At 37.3% G+C, this 24,325-nt stretch overlaps 1 protein-coding gene across 1 annotated transcript in view; it reads right to left on the reverse strand.

The window, feature by feature from the left end:
- Positions 1-3,222: 3,222 nt before the first annotated feature.
- The window catches only part of COQ8A (coenzyme Q8A), a 52,532-nt gene continuing 31,429 nt past the window's right edge, over positions 3,223-24,325 (reverse strand). The window contains exons 6-15 of the mRNA XM_081317007.1: positions 19,529-19,651; positions 15,331-15,416; positions 14,835-14,975; positions 12,326-12,407; positions 11,294-11,387; positions 10,897-11,038; positions 9,413-9,520; positions 7,653-7,718; positions 6,018-6,104; positions 3,223-4,697 (exon numbers count right to left, since the gene is read on the reverse strand). Coding sequence (XP_081173133.1) covers positions 4,410-4,697; positions 6,018-6,104; positions 7,653-7,718; positions 9,413-9,520; positions 10,897-11,038; positions 11,294-11,387; positions 12,326-12,407; positions 14,835-14,975; positions 15,331-15,416; positions 19,529-19,651 — 1,217 coding nt within the window. The 3' untranslated portion in view covers positions 3,223-4,409. The remainder of the gene's footprint in view (positions 4,698-6,017; positions 6,105-7,652; positions 7,719-9,412; positions 9,521-10,896; positions 11,039-11,293; positions 11,388-12,325; positions 12,408-14,834; positions 14,976-15,330; positions 15,417-19,528; positions 19,652-24,325) is intronic.

Below are 24,325 nucleotides of genomic sequence, written 5' to 3' on the forward strand. Positions count from 1 at the left end.
CTCAGATCAATTTTATGTTAAGAGTGGGCCCATAAATTCAGCTATTGAGATCTTAATTTCTTACAGTAGAAGTGCTGGACCAAAAAACTTTAGGAGTGGTTGCTCTCTTCCAATGTATCTACTTAATTTAAACCATAGACTAATCATACTTTGCCATTCTGTTCTTGTTTCCTCGATGCTGCTGAGGATAAAAACATTTAAGCTCATCATATTTTTTTTCTTCAGCATGTGGTTTGCAAAGCAATGAATCCAGAATATTCTGTTTTGTGAATAGAGCTTAATGAATGGCTATCTGAAGGACAGACCGAACTTAAAAATGTACGGTCAATATTAATTGCTTTTATTTACTGATATACTGCAACAATCAAATAGAAAACAGGAATTGATTATGCAACCATGTAGATGCAGCTTTTTAGTTAGGAAAAATAGAGCAGAACTGTGAGGGCATTTTTTTGTTAAAACCTTGCCATCCCCACCCCACCCCAGTTCCATCATGATGCTATTTGCCCAGTGTGCTATTTACAGTTTTAATTTTATAGGAAATAATTAGGAAGAGGGTCTGATAGTCGCTAAATATCATGCACATTATTCCTGCACACAAACATTCCTGCCATTTCTAAAAATCTGTGTCAGAAAAGCCCATGTCTTTTTCTATGGCAATGATGATGATTCTAACATCAAACTCTGCTGGACCACTTTTTTTTCTCTAGACAAAATCAAGAACACTGTCTTAAAAATAATTTGAATTCACATAACTTACATAGCATTGTCTTTGACTCCTACCATGTCCTAATAAATCTTGGGTCCAAAACATTCTCTCCCTCAAGTAAAGATTTAATGACATGCAGAACATCAATCAGGAGATGTTCAGAGAATTTCATGACAGCATTACTAGAGTGTGTATTTCTGATTCGCTTTGACATAGACCTGTGTTTCACTGAATCTCTCTTCTTATCATTTCACAAATGATGCACGAAGCACTGTCAGGTGAAAGCAAACAGAACCACTTGTGAACAGTCCCAAACAGAAGTTTTATTGTTAGTCATCTGTTACAAGAATCTCACCAGACTGACTGCATTTCCTTAGGAACAGATAAGGCTTCAAGCAGGAAGAAAGTCGTTTTCTTCTCTTGGCGTTACATTTTTCAAATACGTCAGTTTAGTCCTTGTAAATGAGATTGTAAATTTCTTTGATTAAAGGCATTTTTATAATCACATCTGGAAGAGTGATACTTTATACAGTAATATTAAATTCCTCAAAAACTAGATTCCAATTGGCAGTTAGTATTTTTGGTTTAACAAGCCCCTTGTCAGCTTTTTATACTCTTAGTAATGCTCATATTCCATCTTTTCACGCATTTCATCTCCCTCTTTAACTCTGATATTGCAGTGTGGAGTATAGAATTTTAAAATGTTTCCTGTTGAATGAAATTAAGACTAGTCTATCTGAACAATGACCAGATTATATTTTATAATTCACAAAAATCTATTCATTTTTCTATGATCTTAAGACTTGAATTCCATGATATCCTCTCCATGATATCCTTTCAGTACCATCAATTGTGCACTATGTAAATAACACACAGTAAACAGCTCCAAGGAAATAAGATCAATTTATCTAAATGCATAGAAGCATCTGCAAGATATTTTAGGGAGCAAGAGAGCCTTAGGACAAATAATAAAATGACAAGTAGGCACCCTGCCCACCCTTCTTGCTGATTTGACAATGAACTATCATACTGAAAGGCAAGTAGTGTGAACCAATAAAAAATACTACTATAAATTGGTAGAAAATGACTTAATTTATGCATACAACTCCACCAGCAATTTGTGTCCAAGTCTTGTCTCTCTCTCTCACACACACACACACATTCACAAATACATGGTATATAAGGAACTATAGTTAAATCTTTTCTAAAAATCACTTCGGTGCCTTAGGCGATAGGCCAAAATTGATGTAGATTGGAATAAATAATGGCAGACCTTCTAAAGCTCTGTCATATTATTGGAAAGACATTTTTTAACAACTGATGTATCCACAGCAAGACTCTTTCTCCATCATCCATGATCTTAAATTCTAGCAGGAAAATTGATTTAGGCAAAAGAAAGTGGGATGCATTTGTTATTACTGCCTTCCTGCAGCATTTATACTTTCTGGTGTAGCATAAAGGTATAAATTCAATTAATTTATTGTTAACACATTCAGCAACAGGATTAAGCAGATTTTCTTAAGTGGAAAATATTAAAGGTATTAGGTCAGAATTCAGCTAAAGAATGTTGCAGTTAAAACTTGCTGATTTCAAAGCAAGCATTTACTTTGATTATTCCAGGCCACAGGGTAATGATGAGCTGGGTCTTTGCATAATATGTCCTAACTAGTTTAGTTTGAACCTGGTTATTTGTGCCTCATCTGAAAACTCTGGATGGATTTGTTCAGTGATCCATCAGTTTGTTTTCTTGGCTGTACTGGTATTCTCAGGAGTCAACATCAAAAGTTCAAAGGCGTCAACACTCATCCTGCTTTTTTTAAAGTTCAACTTTCCAACTTAAAAATCCAACTTTTGTTCTTTCAATTCTTTCTTATGTTCAGCCAAATTTTATTCTTGGTATAAATGGCAGTGTTTTTTGATACACATTATAGGGAAGCACCCAGTTTTCTAGAGGTTTTGAACTTCAACTATTTTCAGCTCCAACTGCAGCAGAATCAGCAAAAGACTGTAGAAGGCACAACCCAAAACATTTGCAGTGTGTCAGGTTGCCTACACTTCCGGCTATAGTAATGTATCTTTAAAGTATTGATGAAGCCTGCTTATGCATTCACATCAACACATTTTCAGTATACATAGAGGAAAAGCAGGACCACAAGATTGTTGACAACAATTTCCTCTATTCTTTGCTAAGTCAGCATTGCATATCCACATCTGAGGCTTTCCAAGTTACTAAAATACGTCTTTTGAGAACTGAGTTAAACTTTGTGGTTACATTAACAATTATTTTAGCTTGTTTGTTAGTCAATTGTTTTGTTTTGTTTTACTGCAAAGATAGAAAGGTGTCATAAATTGAAAAATCAATTTCAGATGAACACATGTAAATATCAAAATCTTCCTACTCAATGGGTAGTGGCTGCAGTTTATTTGGATTGAATTATGTCTACTAACATGTTCCTCCATTTAAAGATTGAAAGAAAAAAAACGCAAGATTCTTATCACTGAGTCAATTAATTCCAGCAACCCAATCTTTTGCATAAGCACCTCTTTATTGCAAATAAGTTCAAAGTTGAACAGTTACAAAATGTCATTCATTCATATATATATATATATATGTGTGTGTGTGTGTGTGTGTGTGTGTGTGTGTGTGTGGTGTATGTACACACACACATATATATACATATACATATTTGTGTGTGTATACATATATATATACACACACACATATATATCTTGCAAGTGTGTGCATTGAGCTATTTAAATGTAGACCATTGTTTTCAATGCAATTTTGAAACATAATTGATACTGAATATACATTTCCTGTCTTCATCAAAAGTTGCACTACCAAATATGAAGATACAAAGATGGGAGAAATTACAGTTTTGCTTCTGGGCTCTTATAAATGCCAGAGAGCTTTGGTTTCTCTAAATCTCCATTTAACGAGTAAACTCAATTTTTGAGAGAACCTTGTTAATTACATTCCTTCCACTTAGAGCTCAAACAATCAAAGATAAGCAACCAAATTTCAAAATAAGATGTTCTACATACAACAATGAACTGTTTGTATCAGATTCTTTAAAATCCTCAGTTTTGTTGAGCACCAGAGACTCCACATGTATATATTTCACACTGTTCTATAAGAAAATCCCAGCCATTACAGACTCCCACCAAATTACCATACAAAAATAAGGTTTTGTGGTAAATTATGTTGGCATTCTATTCTTTGCAGTATGAAACTGCAGAAGAAAGCTTCATCTTTGAAGAAAACTGAAAAAAAAATCTTGAAGATGGGGAGAATAACGTTTAAAGTACAAATAGATGTCTATGCCAACTCATTTTGACTCATGCTCCAACTCAGTATTTTTTTCTTTAAAAAAAGTCAACTCAGCTACCAATGTTAAAATATAAAAAAGATTGCCAAGATCTAGGACAGTACGAAATGCAGCTGTTCATTTTTGCCTCCACATCTTCTAAACTAGCAAACCACTATTTTTTATAAAACAGGAGAATGTTGAGAGGAGCTGTACCCAACAAAAGCACAATTTCCTCAAAATTATTCTGCTTCCAGAAGATCATCTGTTGCATTGCTAAAGCAATTCTGGAGGTGTGATAGGGAAGAACTAGTACTGTGGTGTGCCAGAGCTTGGCCATATGATTGGGCCACATTCATAAGACAATAATATTTAATAGTTCTTTTGTGCCACTACTCATTTTTGGTCTTTTTAATCCAGTATTTACTGTAGGCTCCTTGAAACATATTCTTGCATGGAATTTTGGCCTTCAGCTTGGAGCATATGAGAAAAGAGCCACCCATTTTCCGATGAAGGGAATAGGTCTCTTCTGGTGGAGGGACCAATCTGTGCTTTAGCATGACTGGAATCAATCCATGTATCTTTTCAGTGGTATTTTGACAGCCAAAATCAAAAGGTTCAGTGGATGCAAAAGCTTCTCCAAGAATAAGGACAGCATCCAAGTGGGCATCTTCCATAGCCTAATTAAAAACAAAGCAAAGTTATTGTGATTGGCTACTTCAAGCAGGTCTACTGAAAAGAAAATGAAAGAATCAATAATCACCAACATAAACCAGACAAGAATGGTCTGACAAATAGCAGCAGTAGTTAAAATCCAGCTCTGGAATAATAACCCACAAGCAGCAATTCTTGGCTTAATATACAAAATAGGCTCTGCCTTCTTAGCATAGATGAGATAGTTGTGGCTGGCAGTAAAGTGCAGAATAATAAATATGCACTGCAAGTCTTAAAACAGGGCAGATACATGACATACTTATACCCTAATCTGGTTAGATAGAATTTGAACAGCCAGGATAGCATATAATTCCAATCCAATTCTACGTATTTGTATTAAAATTCAACATATATCTAATCAAAACCGTTATCCCCAGCATTCAGTTTGAAGCGAACATACACTTAAAATAGAGAATATGAAATTATAACTACAGCTTTCTCAATACAGTATCAATACACAGACCTCAAATTGTGAACAGCAGAGAGAAAATTCCTAGTTTGGAAAACAATCCCCCGTACATTTATTTATAAAAAATATTCAGCTGAAATACTTTGTTATATAAAATGGGAAATTGCTCCGTTACTAAATTTTGAGTTTTCAATATTACGTAGAAAGTTAGCACCTGCTTCTGTGTTTGTTGACTTAAATTCGGTTTTTTCTATTTTAGATTGTCTCCTATAAAAAGGCTCAAGCCAAATCTGAAAAAGTACCACTTGACAGTAAAGACTCTTTCAAGATCACCAGGACAGATGTTTATCCTGTCAGATCAGCAGCTAACGTAACAGTTTCTAGACTGACAAGATTTCTTAACAGGACATACTAAACCATATGAGGGAAGAGAAAGAGGGTGAATATAATTCAGCAGTTACAGAGATTTTTAGGTTTTGGAAATATACATTTTTTGTGCCTTTAGAATTCTGCCTGCTTGTGAGCAAGAAACTAGAACCACAACTTAAGCCAACTAAGGCTTCCTGATTAGAATACAATAGAGCTGGAAGGGACCTTGGAGGTCTTCTAGTCCAGCCCCCTGCTGAAGCAGGAGAACCTATACCATTAGTTTTAGCTATTTATGCAAAAGGAAGAGAAAAGCAGATAGAAATGGTCTCTGCTCATCTCAGTGGGCAACTCTATCACATTAAAACAGGAAAAAACTCTGGCAACCTGGCTTATCAGATGACAATGCAACAATTGAGAAGGGATATTTGTTGCATTTTCTATTGATTGAGAAAATCAACCTTAACTCATAGCATTGGTAAAGTAGGGACTGTTTGGTTCTACTACTTACCTTGTTTTCGTAGCCAGTTAAAAATTTCATTTCTATTGATTTCTGTAGCACTCTCTCTCTATCCTTGTCAGCAGCTGCTTTAATTAACTATTAAGAGGCAAGAAATCAAAAACAAATCCAATTAGCATTTTTGCAGTCAAGGAAAGCATTTACTTCACAAGGAAGCAAGTCACCCTTGTAACAAATACCTTAGCAATTCCTAAAAGATACTGGCTTTGAAAAGCAAGAGCTTCTGCTGTCTCCCAAAACATGCAAGGCAGAAATTTGAACCAAATTTCAGGAGAAATATCTGAATATTTTCTCCTGAGGTCAGTACTGGGGAAACTGAAATAAGATTTCCAAAAGGACACCAAAAGACCTCGAAACATAAATGTAATTTTTATCACAGAAATCTATATTAGCATCTGGATCCTGTAGAACAATTATCAAACAATTGTTCATATATAGCTAATCAAATAGCCATTTTTCCTCTATGGCACAACCAAGTTACCATATAGGTTGGCTGAGCTATCCTAACATTTAGTTAAATATGAACAACTGTTTGGTATTACTAACATTATCCATCTGGGGTGAGAAACAACATATAAATAGGAAAACAAAAGAAGACATTCTAGGTAGTACATTCATTTTTAATTACTGAAATTCTTCCCACTACTGACAAATTTAATTTTTGCCATCTATTTAAATTCATTATCTCCTTCCATATTTTATCGTAATTATTTCTGTAAAGCTTAGATTTTTCCTCAGTAACAGTCAACCCCAAGTGCTGTACCTTTTTCACAACTTTAAAACCAGCTTTAAATTCCAATTTCTTCTGATCTTCCACCTTTAAATTTAATTGACCACCTTTTCCTCTTTTTTGTACACTTATTTTCTTTTGTTGCTGTTGTTAGGGTTGAATGTATGCTTTTTGTTTTGTTTCATTTTGTTTGTTTTACTCTTTTGTATTTTATTTGCTATGATAAAACAATAAATTTTTTTAAAAAGAAAAGAGAACGTTCTTCCTCAGCAGAAAAGTCTGGACTTAACGATTAAATATTTTTGCTTCTCTTTTAGGAGGCAAAGGCAAGAATAGTAGTTATGTTGCCTGAGATATGGAGTAATATACTCTCTGAGCTTGAAAATATATATGTAGACCTTGGGTTACAACCGTTCATTCAGCAACTGTTTAAAGTACAATTTAGCTGAGCGAATGGTACTTACAAACTGGTCATCAGACTTCTAGGCATCACAGCATCCCTGCAGACACATGATTGGATCCAGGTGCCTGGCTCATGACATCAGTGAGCCATGGTCACTGACATTCTCTGCCAACATCCCACAAAGTCAACAGGGAACCCAGCAGGAGGTTGTGATCATGTGAGGCTCTTGCTTAACGACCTATGGGATCCTTGATTAATAATGACAACCAGGACTGCTGGAACTGCCATTGCCAAGCAATGCAGCCACATGACGTGCTTTATGACCATGTCTCTTAGCAATGGCAACTCCAGCTCCAATTCCTGTTGCAACCAAGGACTACCTGTAAATTGAATATTTTAAAAAAAATCGCAAAAAGTATGCAGTAAAAAGCTTTTATCATCTACTTGTCACAAACCCCATGACGCAGGCATGATAGCCATTTGGAGCCCTTACCTCTATGTAGGTATCTGTGAACTTCTCATCAAAGCCACGTGTTGCTCCAAAATCCAGCAGTGCCACCTGGAAAAAGAGATGTACAAAACTTTCTGAATGAAAGCAGAACTATTCCAGAGGGTTCATTTCTAAATGGGAAGCCTGAAAGAAAGCTTATTCTAGTTTCTCAGAAGCTACATTCTTTATCTACTTTTTATCGGAATGGCTGAAAAATCCTCAAATGATACCATTATGCTACATTACAAAATAGCGCATCTTATAGTAAGTATATTACTGGATAAACAGAGCAGTAAAATATTTTGATAGCAGCTGAAGGGGCATATACAGGTAGTCCTCAACTTACAGCCATTCATTTTTAGAGATCGTTCAAAGTTATAAAGGCAGTGAAAAGTTACTTATGACCAGTTTTTACACAACCGCTGCAGCATCCAGATGGTCTCATGAACAAAATTTGGGCACTTGACAACTGGCATGTATTTATGACAGTTACACTGTCCCTGTGTGTCATGTGATCATGATTGGTAATCTCCCCAGCTGGTTTCCACTGGGGAAAGCCAGATTCACTTAACCACATGTTTCACTTAACAACTGCAGTGATTTGCTTAACCAGTGTGGCAAAAAAAGGTTGTAAAATGCAGCACAACTCACTTAGCTGTTTTACTTAGCAATGTAAATTTCAGGCTCCATTACGGTTGTAAGTCAAGGACTATCTTTAGTACAAGTAGGCTATTTCATCTGGTAGAGCAGTATTTTAACATTGGGTATAGAAGCTCTGCTATCTTCTTATCTCTGCAGTGTGAAGCTACAGTTTGCCACTTCAGATAAAGATAATTCCCTGATGATACTATCAAAGACCCTTATTAAACAAAGACCAGAAGACACTGAATTTCAGCATAATGTGCTTCCTCAGTGACCAAGACAATCAGATCCCACGTTATTTATTTAAGTTATGCTATACCCAGTATTAATAGGCTTTTCCAGATTTAATCCCCTTCCTTCTGCAATTATGGATGGCAAATATAAAGAAATTCTTGCCGTACTTAAGTGGACTTAATGGCAGCTATAAAGGAAACCCCTGGTGAGCTTCAAAGCCTAGAGCATGTTTTTTCCTAAAAATGTTAAATTCTGTGAAGAACTGTACTCCCAACTAATTCATTGTCAGATGGAAAGACTGTCCAGCCTCTCCAATCAATGATATCTAGAAATTTTGTTAAACGATAGGGGTCTGGAAATGATATTTTTAATTAGGCCTGTTACATTGCATAGGCCTTGCACTAGAATTTAAAAAATATTTTGTTCTCTTCTGTTCGCCCTGAGTAAAAGAAAGCCAGAGAACATCATAAACACTATTCAATTTCTGTATTCCAGAATTTTCATTCTTTGACGTTTTCCCCCCACATCCTTTTATAGATTCCTTAATTAGAGAACCAGTATATTTTGGCACAGAATTAACAAGTCACTATCCTTCTTTTCCTGAAGTATGTGGATATTATACGGTATGAAGCTTCTTCTGAAACGCAGACTTTACGGATGACAAGATAACAAATATTGTCTGTTCTAACCAATGGTTCATAAGAACTAAAAATGACCCAGAATCCTCTCCTATACTAATAACCCCCTCCCTCACCCCAAAACGTATACGTACTTTAAAAGCAGATGTCCACTTGCTACTGGTGGTAGTATAGCTCAGTGGAAATAATGCAAAGAGGCAAAAAGGAAACAAATCCTATAGTGTGCAATTCAACTTTCAGAGAGTTTACCTTGTGCAGTTCTGGGTCGTAGAAAAAGTTAGACCAGTTTGGATCAGTCTGCATGTACCTGAACTCAAATAGCTCCCGCAGGCACAAAACCAATATGTTGTGGCAGATCTGCAAATAGAGAGTTACAAAGGAACACAGATTACCAAAGATTATACTAAGCTAAGAAAAGGTAAAATTTAGAAAAGCAATGCATTTCAACTCTGGCCCCATCTAAAATAGAAAGCCAAACACATTTTTTCATTCTGTTGCTTAACTGCCTTCTAGCAAATAACCTGTGCATTTTATTACAACAGTGAGCAACTGTGCTCACACAACACGGTTCTGGTAACACTACATAGTTACATTCATTCAGACAGTAATGGAAGCCTGCACTGATAATATTACCTGATTACTAATATTGATGCAAATATGCATCCACGGTTAAAAGGTTAACCTGTCACTCAAGACAGTTAGAACTAAAACTTACAAGTTTAACTCAGTATTAGTACATAGTAATATATATGAAAAAGATTCTAGATATTATGGTTACAAGAAATATCTTCCCCAGAAGATTACTTAGTCTAGAACACACAATTCACTAGGCTAACAATTGGTACATGTTTATATGCTTCCTACAGGATATGTTAACACACCACGACAACTCTGTCTGCCAATGCGGGAGTAGCTACAATTTCAGACCTAATGTTAACTCTCTAATCCTTGCCATATTCAGTTGCAGTTCCCCCTTTGTCCATGCTTCAACTCTCCTCTGTCTCTTGTTTACTGACAGTACTTTTCCATCAGCCTTGGACAGCTAGAATTGCCCCTAACTATATTTGGGTGTTTATGCAATAAGAAGATGATGCATTTCACATTACTTGGCCAAGGAAATGGAAGGTGAACTTTTCTGGCAAGCTGGTCGTCCTACTCACAAGGTCACAAAGCTGTTTGGCAGGAACAGACGTGAGAAAAAGATTGTTCAGCAGCAGAGAATTGTCTGCCCAGAATATTATTTGCCCTGAATTCAGAATTATCTTTGGGTTTTTAAGCATTTCCAATAGCTGGAAAAGAGATTTCTTGAAAACTTCAAAAATATATACATTCATTCTTGATAAATGAATAAAATGCAACAGATAATAGCCTTCACTTTGCAGATAACCTTCCAGATGAATTTCAGTGTGTTTGAAATGCAGAGCTTGGAAAAACTTGAAGTACCCCAGAAAATCTTTTCACTGGAGACACAGATTTAAAGAGTAAAATCAACAGTTCCAAAAAGACTTCCATATTTTTGTACCTGAAAACTGTTCCAAGCAAATTACTAATCTGGCTCTGTAATATTGTTCCCAATGAAACAAAAAGGTCTTCAACCACATAATTTGATTATAACCCTTACCAAAGCTCTAACCTATAGACTTCACAAGAGTCTCTTATACAATGTCTGAGAAAGAAGTCAGACTGTGGTCATTTACAGGTCTTCCTTTTGTCATCATCAAAGATGAGAGTACCTCATTCCGAATTTCCTGGCTTAGATCTTCAGCCTGATCCAGTGGAAACCCCGGCACAAGTTCTGTTGTAAGGACACGCTGACCACACAGCTCATCCACCACAGCAGGGACATAAAAAAAGGGATGATCCTTGAGCAGCTCCCTGAATGGCAACAAATTGTGAAAGATCTTAAAATTTCTGCGCAATCTGACCAGCAAATATTAAAATGTTTTACCCAAAACATTCACTCTGTTTTGCAGCCTTTTATTTTAGCTTCAGATACTTCCTACTTCCATAAGTTATATTGAGATAAAATTGCATTCACCATTTGCAGCATTAATGATATGTTACTGTACCTCCCCAATAATACTTCCTAAAAGGGGAAGATCAGGAACAAAGAGAGGCAGAGGATCTCACCTGAACTTCTTGGCACAGGCAGCTTCTCTCTCGTAATCACATTCCAGGGCCAGTTCTCTCCTTATAACTTCGATCAGGTGTTCGGGGAAAAGACCTAGATGCAAAAGAAATGGGGAAAGAAGTAGGTTTAAGCTGACATCTCGGCTTATATCTACCGTGAGATTGAAGCCACCCTTGACATGGCATACACAGGGTAAGTATGAGAAGCCACTGGTCATCATCTCCATAACTAGCGAAAACAATGCATACAAAAAGCTGGAAGTCGTTTTACCCCATTCCTTTCATTATCAAAATTAATGAAGACTAAGGTACAAAATTGTGCTCAGTGTTCTTTGTCCTGTTGGCAGTTTGTGGCCTTTTTCTACTTGTAGAAAAGTAGAAAAGCACTTTGTGGCCTTTTTCAAGTAGGACAGAGTACTATATCACACAACAAGCTAATCTTTCTCTCGCCTTCTCTCTATGTATACTCAAAACTAAGCACAAATTCTGTATTCTTCTACAGATGTGGTCATATTTCAAATATGCAAAGCATAGTCACAGTACACAGAGGCTAAAGCCATAAACGGTGCATATTAATTTTTATGCTAAAATTGTCTTTTGAACATTTCATATGGCCGCCCATGTCACAGTGATTATTCTGGGCAAAAAAACAAAAAAGGTTAAAACTACAGTAAAATACTAATTCACATAACCAAAGGTCAGCATCGAGGATTTTTTTCCCCCCAATTTATCACAAAAAACAGCAGGATTTATTACAACCAACCAGCAGAGTTCATTAACATCCCCACCCAGATGCCTACAGGAACAACCAGGTTTTAAGTTTCTCACAGAAGGCTAAGAGTACGGGGCCCATCCAAATCTCCTTACTCTGTTAACAGTGGAAAGCACTTCTCAAGAACACAGAGGCTTCCCCAACTGCACAATATGTTCTGGGAGTGCTGCTGCTTAGAAGAGGAAAACAGATGAAGCTTTCCATCAACTCTTTCAACACAAACCTCTGAAACTTAACATTCCCTTCTTGAACCATTTTACCTTCTGGAAGAACATTGCTCATGCTCAAGACAGTCATCAGATTGCTGACATCACTGTTAATGCTATGGGCCACTCCTGGATACTGCAAGACAGAAAAGGGACAATGATGAGCAGAGAATTGATTCCGAGACTTAATATCCTTTAAATTAGTGGAGGGGAATCTGTAGTGTTCCTGATACTGCAGAGCTACATGTCACATGCCATATACCAATAAGAAACGGAGATGTTTTTCCAAATATTTCTAAGGTCATTCCTGCTTTCTTGCCCAGTTAAAGCATCTGATTATCCATCTACATAACTTAAATATTTTTCTTCCCTTTAAGTCTAAAGCAGGGCTTTTCAACCTTTTCACCCATTGTACCACTTTTAGGATATGGCCACATCCGAGTACCACCACTCGCCTAGCAAGGTGTCAAAAACTTGATGACAAAAAAAAGGAAAAAAGTGATGAAGTACAAGTAGTCCTCGACTTACAACAGTTCACTTAGTGACTGTTTGAAGTTACAATGGCACTGAAAAAAGTGTCCCCCAAGCCACAGCCGAGCAAGACACCTGCCTACCCACCCGGCGGCACTCTTCCTCCTGATTGGCAGCAGGGGTGGGGGTGGGTGTTTGGTTTTTATTCCCCCCATCTGCTGGGTAGTTGCCTCAGGTTTTGGTCACTTCACATGACCCTGGGTCACTGTGGCCATCATAAATATAAATCAGTTGCCAAGCATCTGAATGTAAATCACAAGACCCTGGAGATGCTGCAACATTCCAGCTGATCCTGGTGCTTCTTCTGGACTCAGAAGTGCCAGGATCAGCGTCGAGCTCCAGCTGGAGCCTGGCACTGATCCTGGTGCTTCCACTGAGCCCTGACAGCCTCGAAGAAGCCCTGATCCTGGCACTTTCGCTGAGCCCTGACAGCCCTGCAGCTCCAGCCATCTCTCGCTCAGGCTTGTGCAGTGCTGCCACTGGTGCAGCTCATTCCCCTCCCCCGCTACCACTTTTCTAGGATGGTCACGTACCACCTGCCAGGTGCCAAAGTACCACAGGTGGTACACGTACCACTGGTTGAAAAGCTCTGGTCTAAAGAATATAATAATAGTTTGGGCCTGGTATACAAAAGAGAACAGGATCTTAAGAGGCTGCTTTCAATCTAGTTTTATAATATCTATACTGACTGCTAGCAGACTTAAAAATGAAAGTCTTTCCCACTATTTTCTGGAGAGTTATATAAAGGATAGTAAGATATTTGCTTGTATGTTATCATCTGCTGGTGGGGGTGAGGGGAATGGCCTTTCATATTTAGTATCAATTAGCAAAAGGCCAGCAAAAATCCTTTATAAGTGGCTCCTTATATTCAAAATAATTTCTTTTCCATTATGCAGTTTTCCAAGTAGAAATGCTGTGTTTAGAAGTATAACTAAACTCAAAATCCTGAAGTAGAAAACCCAGATGGATCCATAACTATGCTGCCACCTCTTTTTAAAGAAAGAGTGAATTCACATTTCAATATTTTTGCTCCAGATGGTTGACTGACACAAACAGCTTAAAGAACAGTTCCATTCCTCCTATCCTAATTTAAGATTGCTAGATTAAAACAAAAATACTCTTGAAAAACAAGTAGCAGTGTAACCACTGACAGAAATGAACTCGCAAGAGAATCAAGAATTATGCCAACTGCAATGCCAGGATTTTCTTACAAAGAATGCTTTCCATTAATTATTCTCAGAATTAGATACCAAATGCGGTTTCAGACAGTTTGATGAACAGACATGGAAACTTAATACACATGAACCAATCAGTTGCAATTGTCATATCCAAAGAATAAATCTAAGATCATATCTCAGTTGATCTCAAGCTGTGAAGGCATGAGCCTGACGCAGTCTAAGCTGCCCAATAAAGCAGCTTATTTCCCCCTTACCCACTCTGACTTCACCATAAAAGGAAAAGGCAAATGCAGTAACTATGCTCAACTGGCAACAAATAATTATTGCCTTATATGCAAAGAATGCTCAATCCAATCGCTTATTCTAAAGTTAAAGATTAAATACGTGACATTTTTTAACAAAGTGGTTTAAAAAAATTTATTTATTTTTTTAGTTTTCAGACTGTTTTAAATGAAATAATCATCAAGTAGAATTTAGGTTCTGATCATTACCAGTGCATGTTTGTGTATTTTTTTAAAAATAATACAAAAGTGTTTCCCAATTATCTTCATCTAGAATGTTTTTTCAACTTCCCATTTCATTTACTCCTTTGGGATTTTTGGCTTATTTCATTGGAGGTATACAGATGCACACGTCTTTTTGAATTCTGATTTCTAATATGAAATTTGTATGGTGTTATTCCTAAATATCAGAAAGCTAAATAATGGCAGGAACTCAGGAGCATTGTTAACCTCCAGCCAGTGGGCCCATCAAAAAGCTAGAAATATTATCCCTAGTAGCAGTATTACTGCAAAATACATTATCAGAAAACACAGTTGGGATAAACTTGATGACACTGAAGCTACGAACCCCACCTGGATTTTCATGGCAACTTCTTTGCCGCTCTTCAAACGAGCTAAGTGAACTTGTCCAATAGAAGCTGCAGCAAAAGGTCGCTCTTCAAAAAACTCCAATTTATCACGCCAGTTAGGGCCAAGATCATTGTTCAGAGTTTTCTATCAGCAAAATAAAAACAAAAAAATTACATACCTAAATATATATATTAGGCTTTCTTATATACTATATTATAATGTATGAACTATTTTAAACAAACATCAACAATATGTTTCAAAGCCAATGGCTATTTACTTGCACAATATGCCCCACAACTGTTCCTTACAAAGTACAGCTAATCTTAAAAAAAAATAGCAAACTGAGCTTTTACAGTTACATTATAGCAAGAATGGGCCCTGTGTTTTACCCATTTGCCTAAGAATACCAGAGTCTGAACAAAGAGCCATTGTATAAATTATAAGGTCTGATTTCCGTTCCCAAGTTCTCACCTCTCATGTTCCTAAACCAGTGACTTACTATCATTTGCTTTAAAGGCATGAAGTCTGCACTCTGTCGAACGCGTTCAAAAATCTTTTGCAGATGTGGGTTGATGAAAGCATCATCTATCGAGAAGAATGGAAACAAAAACCCAAAGAAGGGTCAATCATACAATGACAAAAACATGGTGCAGCCCACAATTATAAAAGGCTTTATTTCCAATGTCTATTATTGCTCTCAAGTCACAGCCAAGCATTGTAACTTGTTCATTATGTGATAGGAACATAATATATAATCCTCAGCACAAATAACGCCACAGAAGATCATGCACATTCTATGTGTTAAATCAAAATATTGAGCAACAGTTAGGAAGCTATTTTGTTACCAAGAAGGATGACCAATACAGAGTATATAATGTATATATTTTGCACAATTTGTGCTCGTTATGCTCATCATAGTGACAGGATCCTTGCTTCTGAGCTATCCCTGGGTTTCGTTTTTATTGCATTTTCATCAAGCTGTGTGTGTCTTTCTGTGTGTGTCTGTGAGGTAGGCAGAGCTGGGCTGAGTGACAGGCCCAAATTCACTCAGTTGGCTTTCATGCTTAAAGGAGACCGGTTTAAGAACCCTCCTTTCTAACTATTACAACCAAAACTTTGCTAAAGAGGATTGGGTAAAGTTTCTTGAACAGAGGCTGCAATTCAGACTCATGATTTTCTGGAGGAACACAGGAGGCAATGCAGTCTGATGATGTTATGACATCCCTCAGAAGGGGTGTGGTCAATTTTTTAAAAAAAAAATATGGGAGGGATTAAGGATGAAAATAGGACCAGGCAGTCACCCCATTCCCACCCTTAACTTCCCACATTCCCAAAGTGGGCTCAACGTGCACAACCAAATTCAAACATTTTGGCACTTCCATGCAGGAAGGCCACAAATAAAATAGTGGGCATGCAGGCCAAGGATTTGCCGCGTATTAAAAGCAAAATTTGGGGTGCTAGATTTTATATATGCTATTTTTAGAAGCATACCGAATGTAGACTGTCCCACAATATTACTGTGTCATCTGCTCTTAAGAAACAAGTCTGAGATTCTCAGAGCTGAAATAATTTATTCCAGAGCTGTCCTCACCGAATCTTATTAAAACAGCTCGATTAAGCAGATTATTCTCATGATGACAACTGCTTCTTAATTCTCAATATCTGAATTGTCTCAATTCTGTCTTTCACTCTATCCAAAAAGCAGAATGTAAATCTTAACAATGTGACCAGATATGTCTCTTTCTGGGTATATCTGCCTTGCTTGCAATATACTAACGGGTCTGCCAAGCTTTCAAGGACTTCTGGAGGAATCATTCCAAAGTGGTATAATGTAAGAAGAATAATCTGTATTTTCCATCTAGCAGAGGTACCCAAAACATAGCCTACGGCATGTGCAGATGACAAAAGTCTCTACGTTGCATATTTATAAGAGGTGGTGGAAGGTTGTGGGGGAACCATTTTAAAAGACAGGAGACAGAACAGAGAGGAAATATAGTTGGGAACTCACCTGCTAGGGTTGGTAAATCAGGAAATCAGTTGAAAGTAAGGTCACGCAAACAGAGTGAGCAATGAAGGAGAATAGATTAAGAAATTGAAGCAGAGCTACCACAAAGCATTATGCATTCCCTACCACAACCCTCCCAAACTTGGTGGCTTCCAGATATGCTGAATTAAATGCTGAGTTATTCTGGCTAAGGGTGGGTGGCAATTCTTGTCAAACATATCTGGAGGACATTACATTGGGTAAATTTGTCCTGCATTATGTAGCATACTATTCAATCCATTTTCTAGTTTTCCTGTGTATCAGACAGACTTTTTTGCAATTGCCTCCAACTGAAGTACATGGAAAAATGAGTTCTCTTCTTGATATCCATCCCTTTATAAGTATAGATAATCCATAAAACTCAGCTGGCTCCTTTTCCCCAGTGAGTTGTTATTAACCATATTAATCATAAAATAGAGTTAGCAGTTAGTTTTAGGGCATGAAACAACTACAAGCAGGCTGCAGCAACCCATTGATCAATTCTAGGCAGCTTACAACCAATAAAGGCAAAATGATAAAACAATATTTATACTAACATTGACTTAAAAATTAACAAATATTACTGACAGTAGACTGAGCTAGATGTCTGATGTTGGCAGCCAGCCAGTTTCCTGATTCTTTTCAGAGGAAGAAAAACACAAAACTCAGCAGGAGTGGCAGAATTCAGAGAAAGAATACAAATTGTACGTCCACAGATTCTGTTAATATTGCCTTCATTTAAGTTTCCTTTACCCCTTTGAAACCACCCACAACATTTGTAATGCTTTGTTAATAATAGAAAAATTGTTTAATTTTAAACAGGATAGGCTCAGCTGGGCTGCCAGCTGTTATGGAAATATTTCTCCTGGCTTCACAATTCTGGTAACGTTAATATTAACAATTCCACTTTTGCATGGTCTGGGTATGCAGTGCACAATTTATATCTAAATTCCATTTTCTTTTACAACACACTTTCTATATTTGACCTGATGAACTGCTGGATTGAAATGGCATAATATAGGTATATTAGTCACATAAGTGAAATATTTTCTAACCCAATTTCCAGAAAGGGACTCGTGTTAGTCTATTATATCAATACATTAGTGTGTCTTAAAGGTTAACAAATAATCCCATTAGCAACCTAAAACAATCTTCTGAGGCAAAGACTGTGAAGGATTGTGTATTCTTAACATAAACTTTCATAGCTAACACTTCACATCTGTGGGGCAAACGCTTGTAATTCTAGTAAAAGCTTATGTGGATATATCTACCTACCTAACCAAGCTGTGTCAAATAAATTCTTTGTTTACAGGATCTGGGTAATAGACATCACATATAAGCAACTATAGTAGAGAACTACAAGGCTAAGATGTAGGGGCATCTCTTGACATATCAATCCCGAAGAGAACAAAGATTTAACTTGTCCAATAGCCTGCTTCTCACAAGCCAACTAACTGTATTTGGAAGTACCCCAAACCAGGTTGCAGAGCAGTATCACTTTCTTGTCACTGTTTCTAAGAAACGTTTGCCTTTGTTTGATTCTGAAAGTATGACAGCTGCCTTGACCACTAAGCCATTCAATTTTCTCTTCATTTTATTGTTTTGAAAAATGGAATATGTTTTCTTTTTCTTCTGATATGTAAATGTTTCTGAGACTTTTTCATTTCTCATATACTTTTAAAAATGCAACTTTCTTTTAAATATGAGGTTTTAGTTATGTTATTTTAATCAGAAGATGAATGACCAATGACCAAGGGTTCATGTTTCTCAGAAGCCTTCATCACACTAGATGTTTAGCAACATCTAGGTTAAACAGGAGAAGGAAAAGGGGCTAGTATGACATCAAAACTACAAAAATTCTACTTCAATGTTGATATATTGATTGGATTCATACACCTTGCAAAGCAAAAGCAAAAACTTGTAATGGCTTAGTATGTGATATAAAATCCGCAAATATAATTCCCCAAACATGATTTATAACTTAGCACTATATGTAAGCCTTACCAACTATAGCTTATTCAGAGTTATTAGTCAAACAATCCATGGTTCAGCTTGATATATGAACCCAGCTATTATAAACAGACATGGGATGCAATCCTACACTCAATATCCTTACACTGTCAACAAATTCCTATTCCAAACTTCCTGCATTGTGGGATAAGTCTGAGAAAGAATTTTAATCACAAATTTGCAACCATATTCACCTAGATGTTCTTACAAGTCCTTCCAGCAACTGGAAATCTAGTCCACTCAGCACAGGACAGGCTATAAAAATGGATTAGATTGATCCAGCGTTCTTTTTGAAAAAATGAGATTAATAACTACTTATCAAATCTAAAAACAATCCAGGTAGAGATTTGCAGTCTTAGCAAAATCAACCTCTAGTTGGTTCTAGAAGGGATGAAACTTCAACAAGACTTCTCCCTTGAAGAGAGGGGGAAACCCTTTAAGATTTACTGAGAAAGGCATTTTCGCTATATATCATCTCTGAAACTACACGTTGTATGCCCTCCGGAATGACGGAGTCAGGTGGCAAATACGTTTAATAAATTATTATCCAGTATTGTTGAATGTGCTCACCATCCTTGCTTTTCCCAATATGTACTTCATTGCAGTAAACTTAAGGGTGTTAAAAGAGGGGGGGGGGGCAAAAGCCTAGATGAGTTATATTTACCTTGAATGCTCAGCATCTGTCCCAACTTCAGTGCAGCACCTCGAACCTTGCACAGGGTACTCACAATTCTTTCAGCATTTGCTTCAGAGAGAAATGGGCTGGAATCCAAAACAGCCTTCTTTCCTGGGGACCAGCAGAGTAGAAAATATTTAGAAGATTAAAAGAAGGGATGCTAATACGGGTAGTCCTCAACGTACGACCACAATTGAGCCCAAAATTTATGCTGCTAAGTGAGAAATTTGTTAAGTGAGTTTGGCCTCATTTTATGACTTTTCCCACATTTGTTAAGTGAATCTGGTTTCCCCTTTGGCTCTGCTTGTCAGAAGGTCACAAAAGGGGAGGACGTGACCCTGGGGCACTGCAACTGTCATAAATGTGAGTCAGTTGTCAAGCATCCAAATGTAAATCACATGACCCTGGGGATGCTGCAATGGTCATAAGCATGAAAAATGGTCATATGTCACTTTTTTCAGCGCTGTTGTAACTTTGAACGGTCACTAAATGAACAGTTGCAAGTCAAGGACAACCTATATACATATTCCCTTTGTACTAGCACCATTAACCCATTGTACAAACAGAACTCCCTATTTTTAAAAAATAAATAAATAATGTGCTCACATATCCTTAGGAGCTAAAGATAAATCTGTTTACAGCCTGTTTACCCCCATCTCCTTGAATTTATCTTTTCTGGTCACAAATGGATCTCCAGCAAGTAACATATTAAGGAGAAAGTTAATGATTAGAGAAGTCAAGAGCCCTTTTCTGAAATGCTAAACAAACAGAGAAGCGTACAGTATTCGTAATGTGAGAAATGAGAAAACTCAAGCATACACAGTTCCACATAATCGCCAAGAGCCAAAATGCATATTATATAGTAAGGTATATACTTTAAATCCTGTTTAAAACAATTCTTAACTACAAGCAATTCTTAACTACAGAAATGTGGAGAAGACGCTAACTTGGTTAAGGAAACAACATTTAATGCTGCAAACAGTAGAAAGGGAATGATTTACACAAAAATATAAGGGGGGGAGAAGCTAAATGTCTTTTTTCTACCCTGCACAGGTTTTGTTGCATTTAGGTTTTATTAAATATGAGAAATATATTATTTTCTAATGCAGCTACGTTCCAGGCCAATCAGCAAATTATGAAGAAATTCATTAGAAAATTAGAAATTTTGATCAGAAATTTTGAGGCGCAAATGGGGTAAAATTCTTCCAACTTGGCAGAAAAATATAAATAATGAACCAAGTTATATCTAAAACTCCAATTGTGACTTGTCAAATGATCACTTGTTTTTACTACTCTTCAGTATGCTAGGGCAGGAGTCCCCAACTCCCAGGCTGTGGCCCACTAACAGGCTGCAGCCTGATCAGAACCAGGCTGTGGAAGCGGCGGGCAAATGCGCTCAGCAGCACTTGCGCGTTGCAGCTCCATTTGTGAGTGGCAGGCATGTGTGCCAGCTGCTTGCGCAAATAAGAGCTGCACACACATACTTGGCCACCAGTCACACAGAACCATCCCTTTCCCCTCCGCTGGTCCGCAAAGCCAGAAAGGTTGGGGATCGCTGTGCTAGGGGACAGTAAGCTGTACTTTTTAAATTTATACATATATAGACAATAATCCTTACAAAAACTGAAGAGAAATATTTTGATTCCATTCAGATGCCCAAGTTTGCATTTATTCACCAGGAAAAAATGGGAATGCCAGGATACAATGCTGGCTATTAAATATAATTTGCCAATATGAACATCTATAAAATTATATAATCAAATGGTATAAGAATAAAATTAAAGTCAATGAAAAATAAAGCAAAGACTGGTTTATTCCTATGCTATGACTCTACATGCAGCCAAAACATTTGGAAGTATTTTAGCTTATCAACTTGAAATATGATCAGCCAAAACATATGCAAGGCTACACAGGCTTCCACTGTAACTCCAGGACAAACTGAAAAGTCAACCAGTTGAGATATTCTACCAGTTCTTTAGGGACTGTGATTCAAAGACATATATTATTATTATTATTATTATTATTATTATTATTATTATTATTATTATTATTATTATTATTATTATTATTATTATTATTATTATTATTATTTGCGTGAGTGCATGTCCATGCACCAACATAATGAAAACACTCCTTACCTATGCAAAGAAGCATAGTCGAGAGAATACTATTTTTCTTGGTTAATATTTTCAGCTTCATGCAGTAAACAAAACTGCATAATCTGGGACCGCATTCATCTAAGCAATTTTTCTAAGTATTCCAAGGCAATGTAATCCATCATACTATGTTTTTAATCAAATCATAAATACCGTATATACTTGAGTATAAGCCGAATTTTTCAGCCCACTTTTTGGGCTGAAAAATTCCACTTCGGCTTATACTCCAGTCAACAAAAAAACTTACCGAGGACTTGTGCGCGGCCGAGGCTTTGGTGCTTCCGGGATCGCGCGCACCTCTCCCAAGCCACCGCCGTCCGAGACCTGCAGGTCTCCGTTCCTCCGCGCCCTGCCTGCCTGCTTCTTTCAGCTGTCTGCCCATCAGCTGTCCATAGGGATGCTGCAAAGCTCTCCTTCTCTAGGCCTTGGACTCCCTCCTGGCTGAAGAGTAGATGAACCAAGCCAGCAAGGAGACAAAATGTTTCTGCAGCTGTTTTTCCTCTGAAGGTTTTTTTTGTTGTTTTTTTTTAAAGTAATCTCCGAAGGTTATGCCAGAAAATGGAGGACGCTGGGTCTTTGCAAGCTTTAGCTGTCCGCCTGGCTGCCTGAAGGCCGCCCTTTTCAGGCAGTCTGACAGACAGCTAAAACTTGCAAAGACCCAGCGTCCTCCATTTTCTGGCACAACTTTTAGGGATTTATTATTATTATTCCTACTACTACTATTACTACTACTACTACTACTTCAGGAGTAAAAAGTTGCAGAAAAAAATTCTCTCCTTACTAGCTTAGTTCCTCTACTCTTCCATCTGGAGCCAAGGTAAGATTTTAAAAAGGGATATTGGTTGGAAGGCAGAGGGAGAGTTTAGTTTTAGCATCTAAAAAAAGGGGGGGGGAAATCAGCGAGTACATCCCAACCAGCTTTTTATGTTTTTGTTATTGAAGAAATATGGGGGAGGGGGAGGGGTTCTGGGGTGGGTTGGGGAGGGGATAATATTGTAACTTCAATAAAAATTTTCAATAAAAAAAAAAGAAATATGGCTTTCTGGGGGAAGGTGGGGAGGGCGTTAAGGAAGGAAAGGGTTTTTGGAAGCTCGTCCTGAAGCTGCCTTTTGTGCAAGGGGCCTTTTCTCAAAGCCTAGAGAGGCAGCTTTGTTGCCTCCCCGTAGACAGCTGATGGGCGAACACCAAAAGCTCCAAAAGGCTAGGGAACTAGTCCCAGAACACCTTGGTAGGAGGAAGGGCAGAGGCAGAATTGGGAAAGAGGTAAGACAGGGTTTTCCTTCCCAGATGTTTCTCTTTGGCAAGACAGCCAGCTGTGCTGAAGCCCAGTATCTGGGGGTGGGGGAGACCTGAGGCAGGCGGGCTGGTGCTTGCATTAGGCCTCCCAGGATCCCAGAGGCTTGCAGAGCGCGGATCCAGCCTCCGAGGCATGCAGAACGGCGGATCGGCTTATATTCGAGTCAACAACTTTTCCCAGTTTTTGGGGGTGAAATTGGGGGTCTCGGCTTATACTCGAGTCGGCTTATACTCAAGTATATACGGTACTTCACAAAGTGTTTCTCTGGCTCAATAATCATGTACTTGTTTTTTCAATACTGAAAGTTAAATCATGCCCCTGAACTTTTAATAAAGCTGATCTTCAAGTTCATTCATCTCCCAACACAAGAGGGCGTATCAAGATTGAATTTCATTTTATATTCCTGGAAACACTCTTTTCACCTAATGTGGCTTATATATCTCCCACCAAAACCACTACAATGGTTCTGAAAGTCACTGTTAATCAAACAAACACATTGTTTGTTTGGTAGTCAAACCACAACTTGGTATTAGAGTCAAGCCAATAAGCAGTAGTGAAAACTAATTCGTGTTTTTCATCAAATATTTCTAGAGAAAATAGAGAAACCACTCAACAGACTGAGATTGTTTACTGTCTATATTTACAAATATCTATATATTTGTGCAGCAAAAGAAATGAATTTGGTTGAGCATTAAAACTGTTATTGTAAAATATTGCAAAACTAAAGTATATGCTTCATTGGATCAGTGATGATTAAAAATGGGAGGGGGAGACATTTATTTAGATAAAAATACATAAAACAATCTTCACTGAAAAGAGAAATTCAATCAAAATTGGCTCCTTTTATTAGTTATAATGTCATTTTAAACAGAGACACTGAATTTGAATATGTGAAATATTATTTTCATCAAGATTACACACATTTATGTGTTCTTCAAATTAATTTGGTCTTTTCTAAAATATGTTCCCTGGAATTAGACAGTTGTTGATTTAATGTTGCATTATTTTGATATTTGTTTTATAGCATTTTTGTTCTGTGCCTCTGGAATTTTATTATTCAACTTTCCAATTCAGTGCTCACAAGGCAATATTTAAAAACCAACATTCCTAAAAAAAAAAACACCGCCAGACTGAGGAAGGCTGCCTGCCATAACTGATGGCAAAAATGTGGCCTTCTCTGAAGCAAATACTGCACTCTTTTTTTTCAGCATCGTTTCAGTAAAAGCTGCACTATAAGTGCGTTTTCTCATTTAAAGACTGCTTTGTGGCTCTTTAACTATACACTGAGGAAAAAAGGTTATTAAGGAATTCAAATGGGGGGGAAAACATATC

This window comes from Vipera berus, assembly GCF_964194415.1.
Source record: "Vipera berus genome assembly, chromosome: 1".
Taxonomy (NCBI): domain Eukaryota; kingdom Metazoa; phylum Chordata; class Lepidosauria; order Squamata; family Viperidae; genus Vipera; species Vipera berus.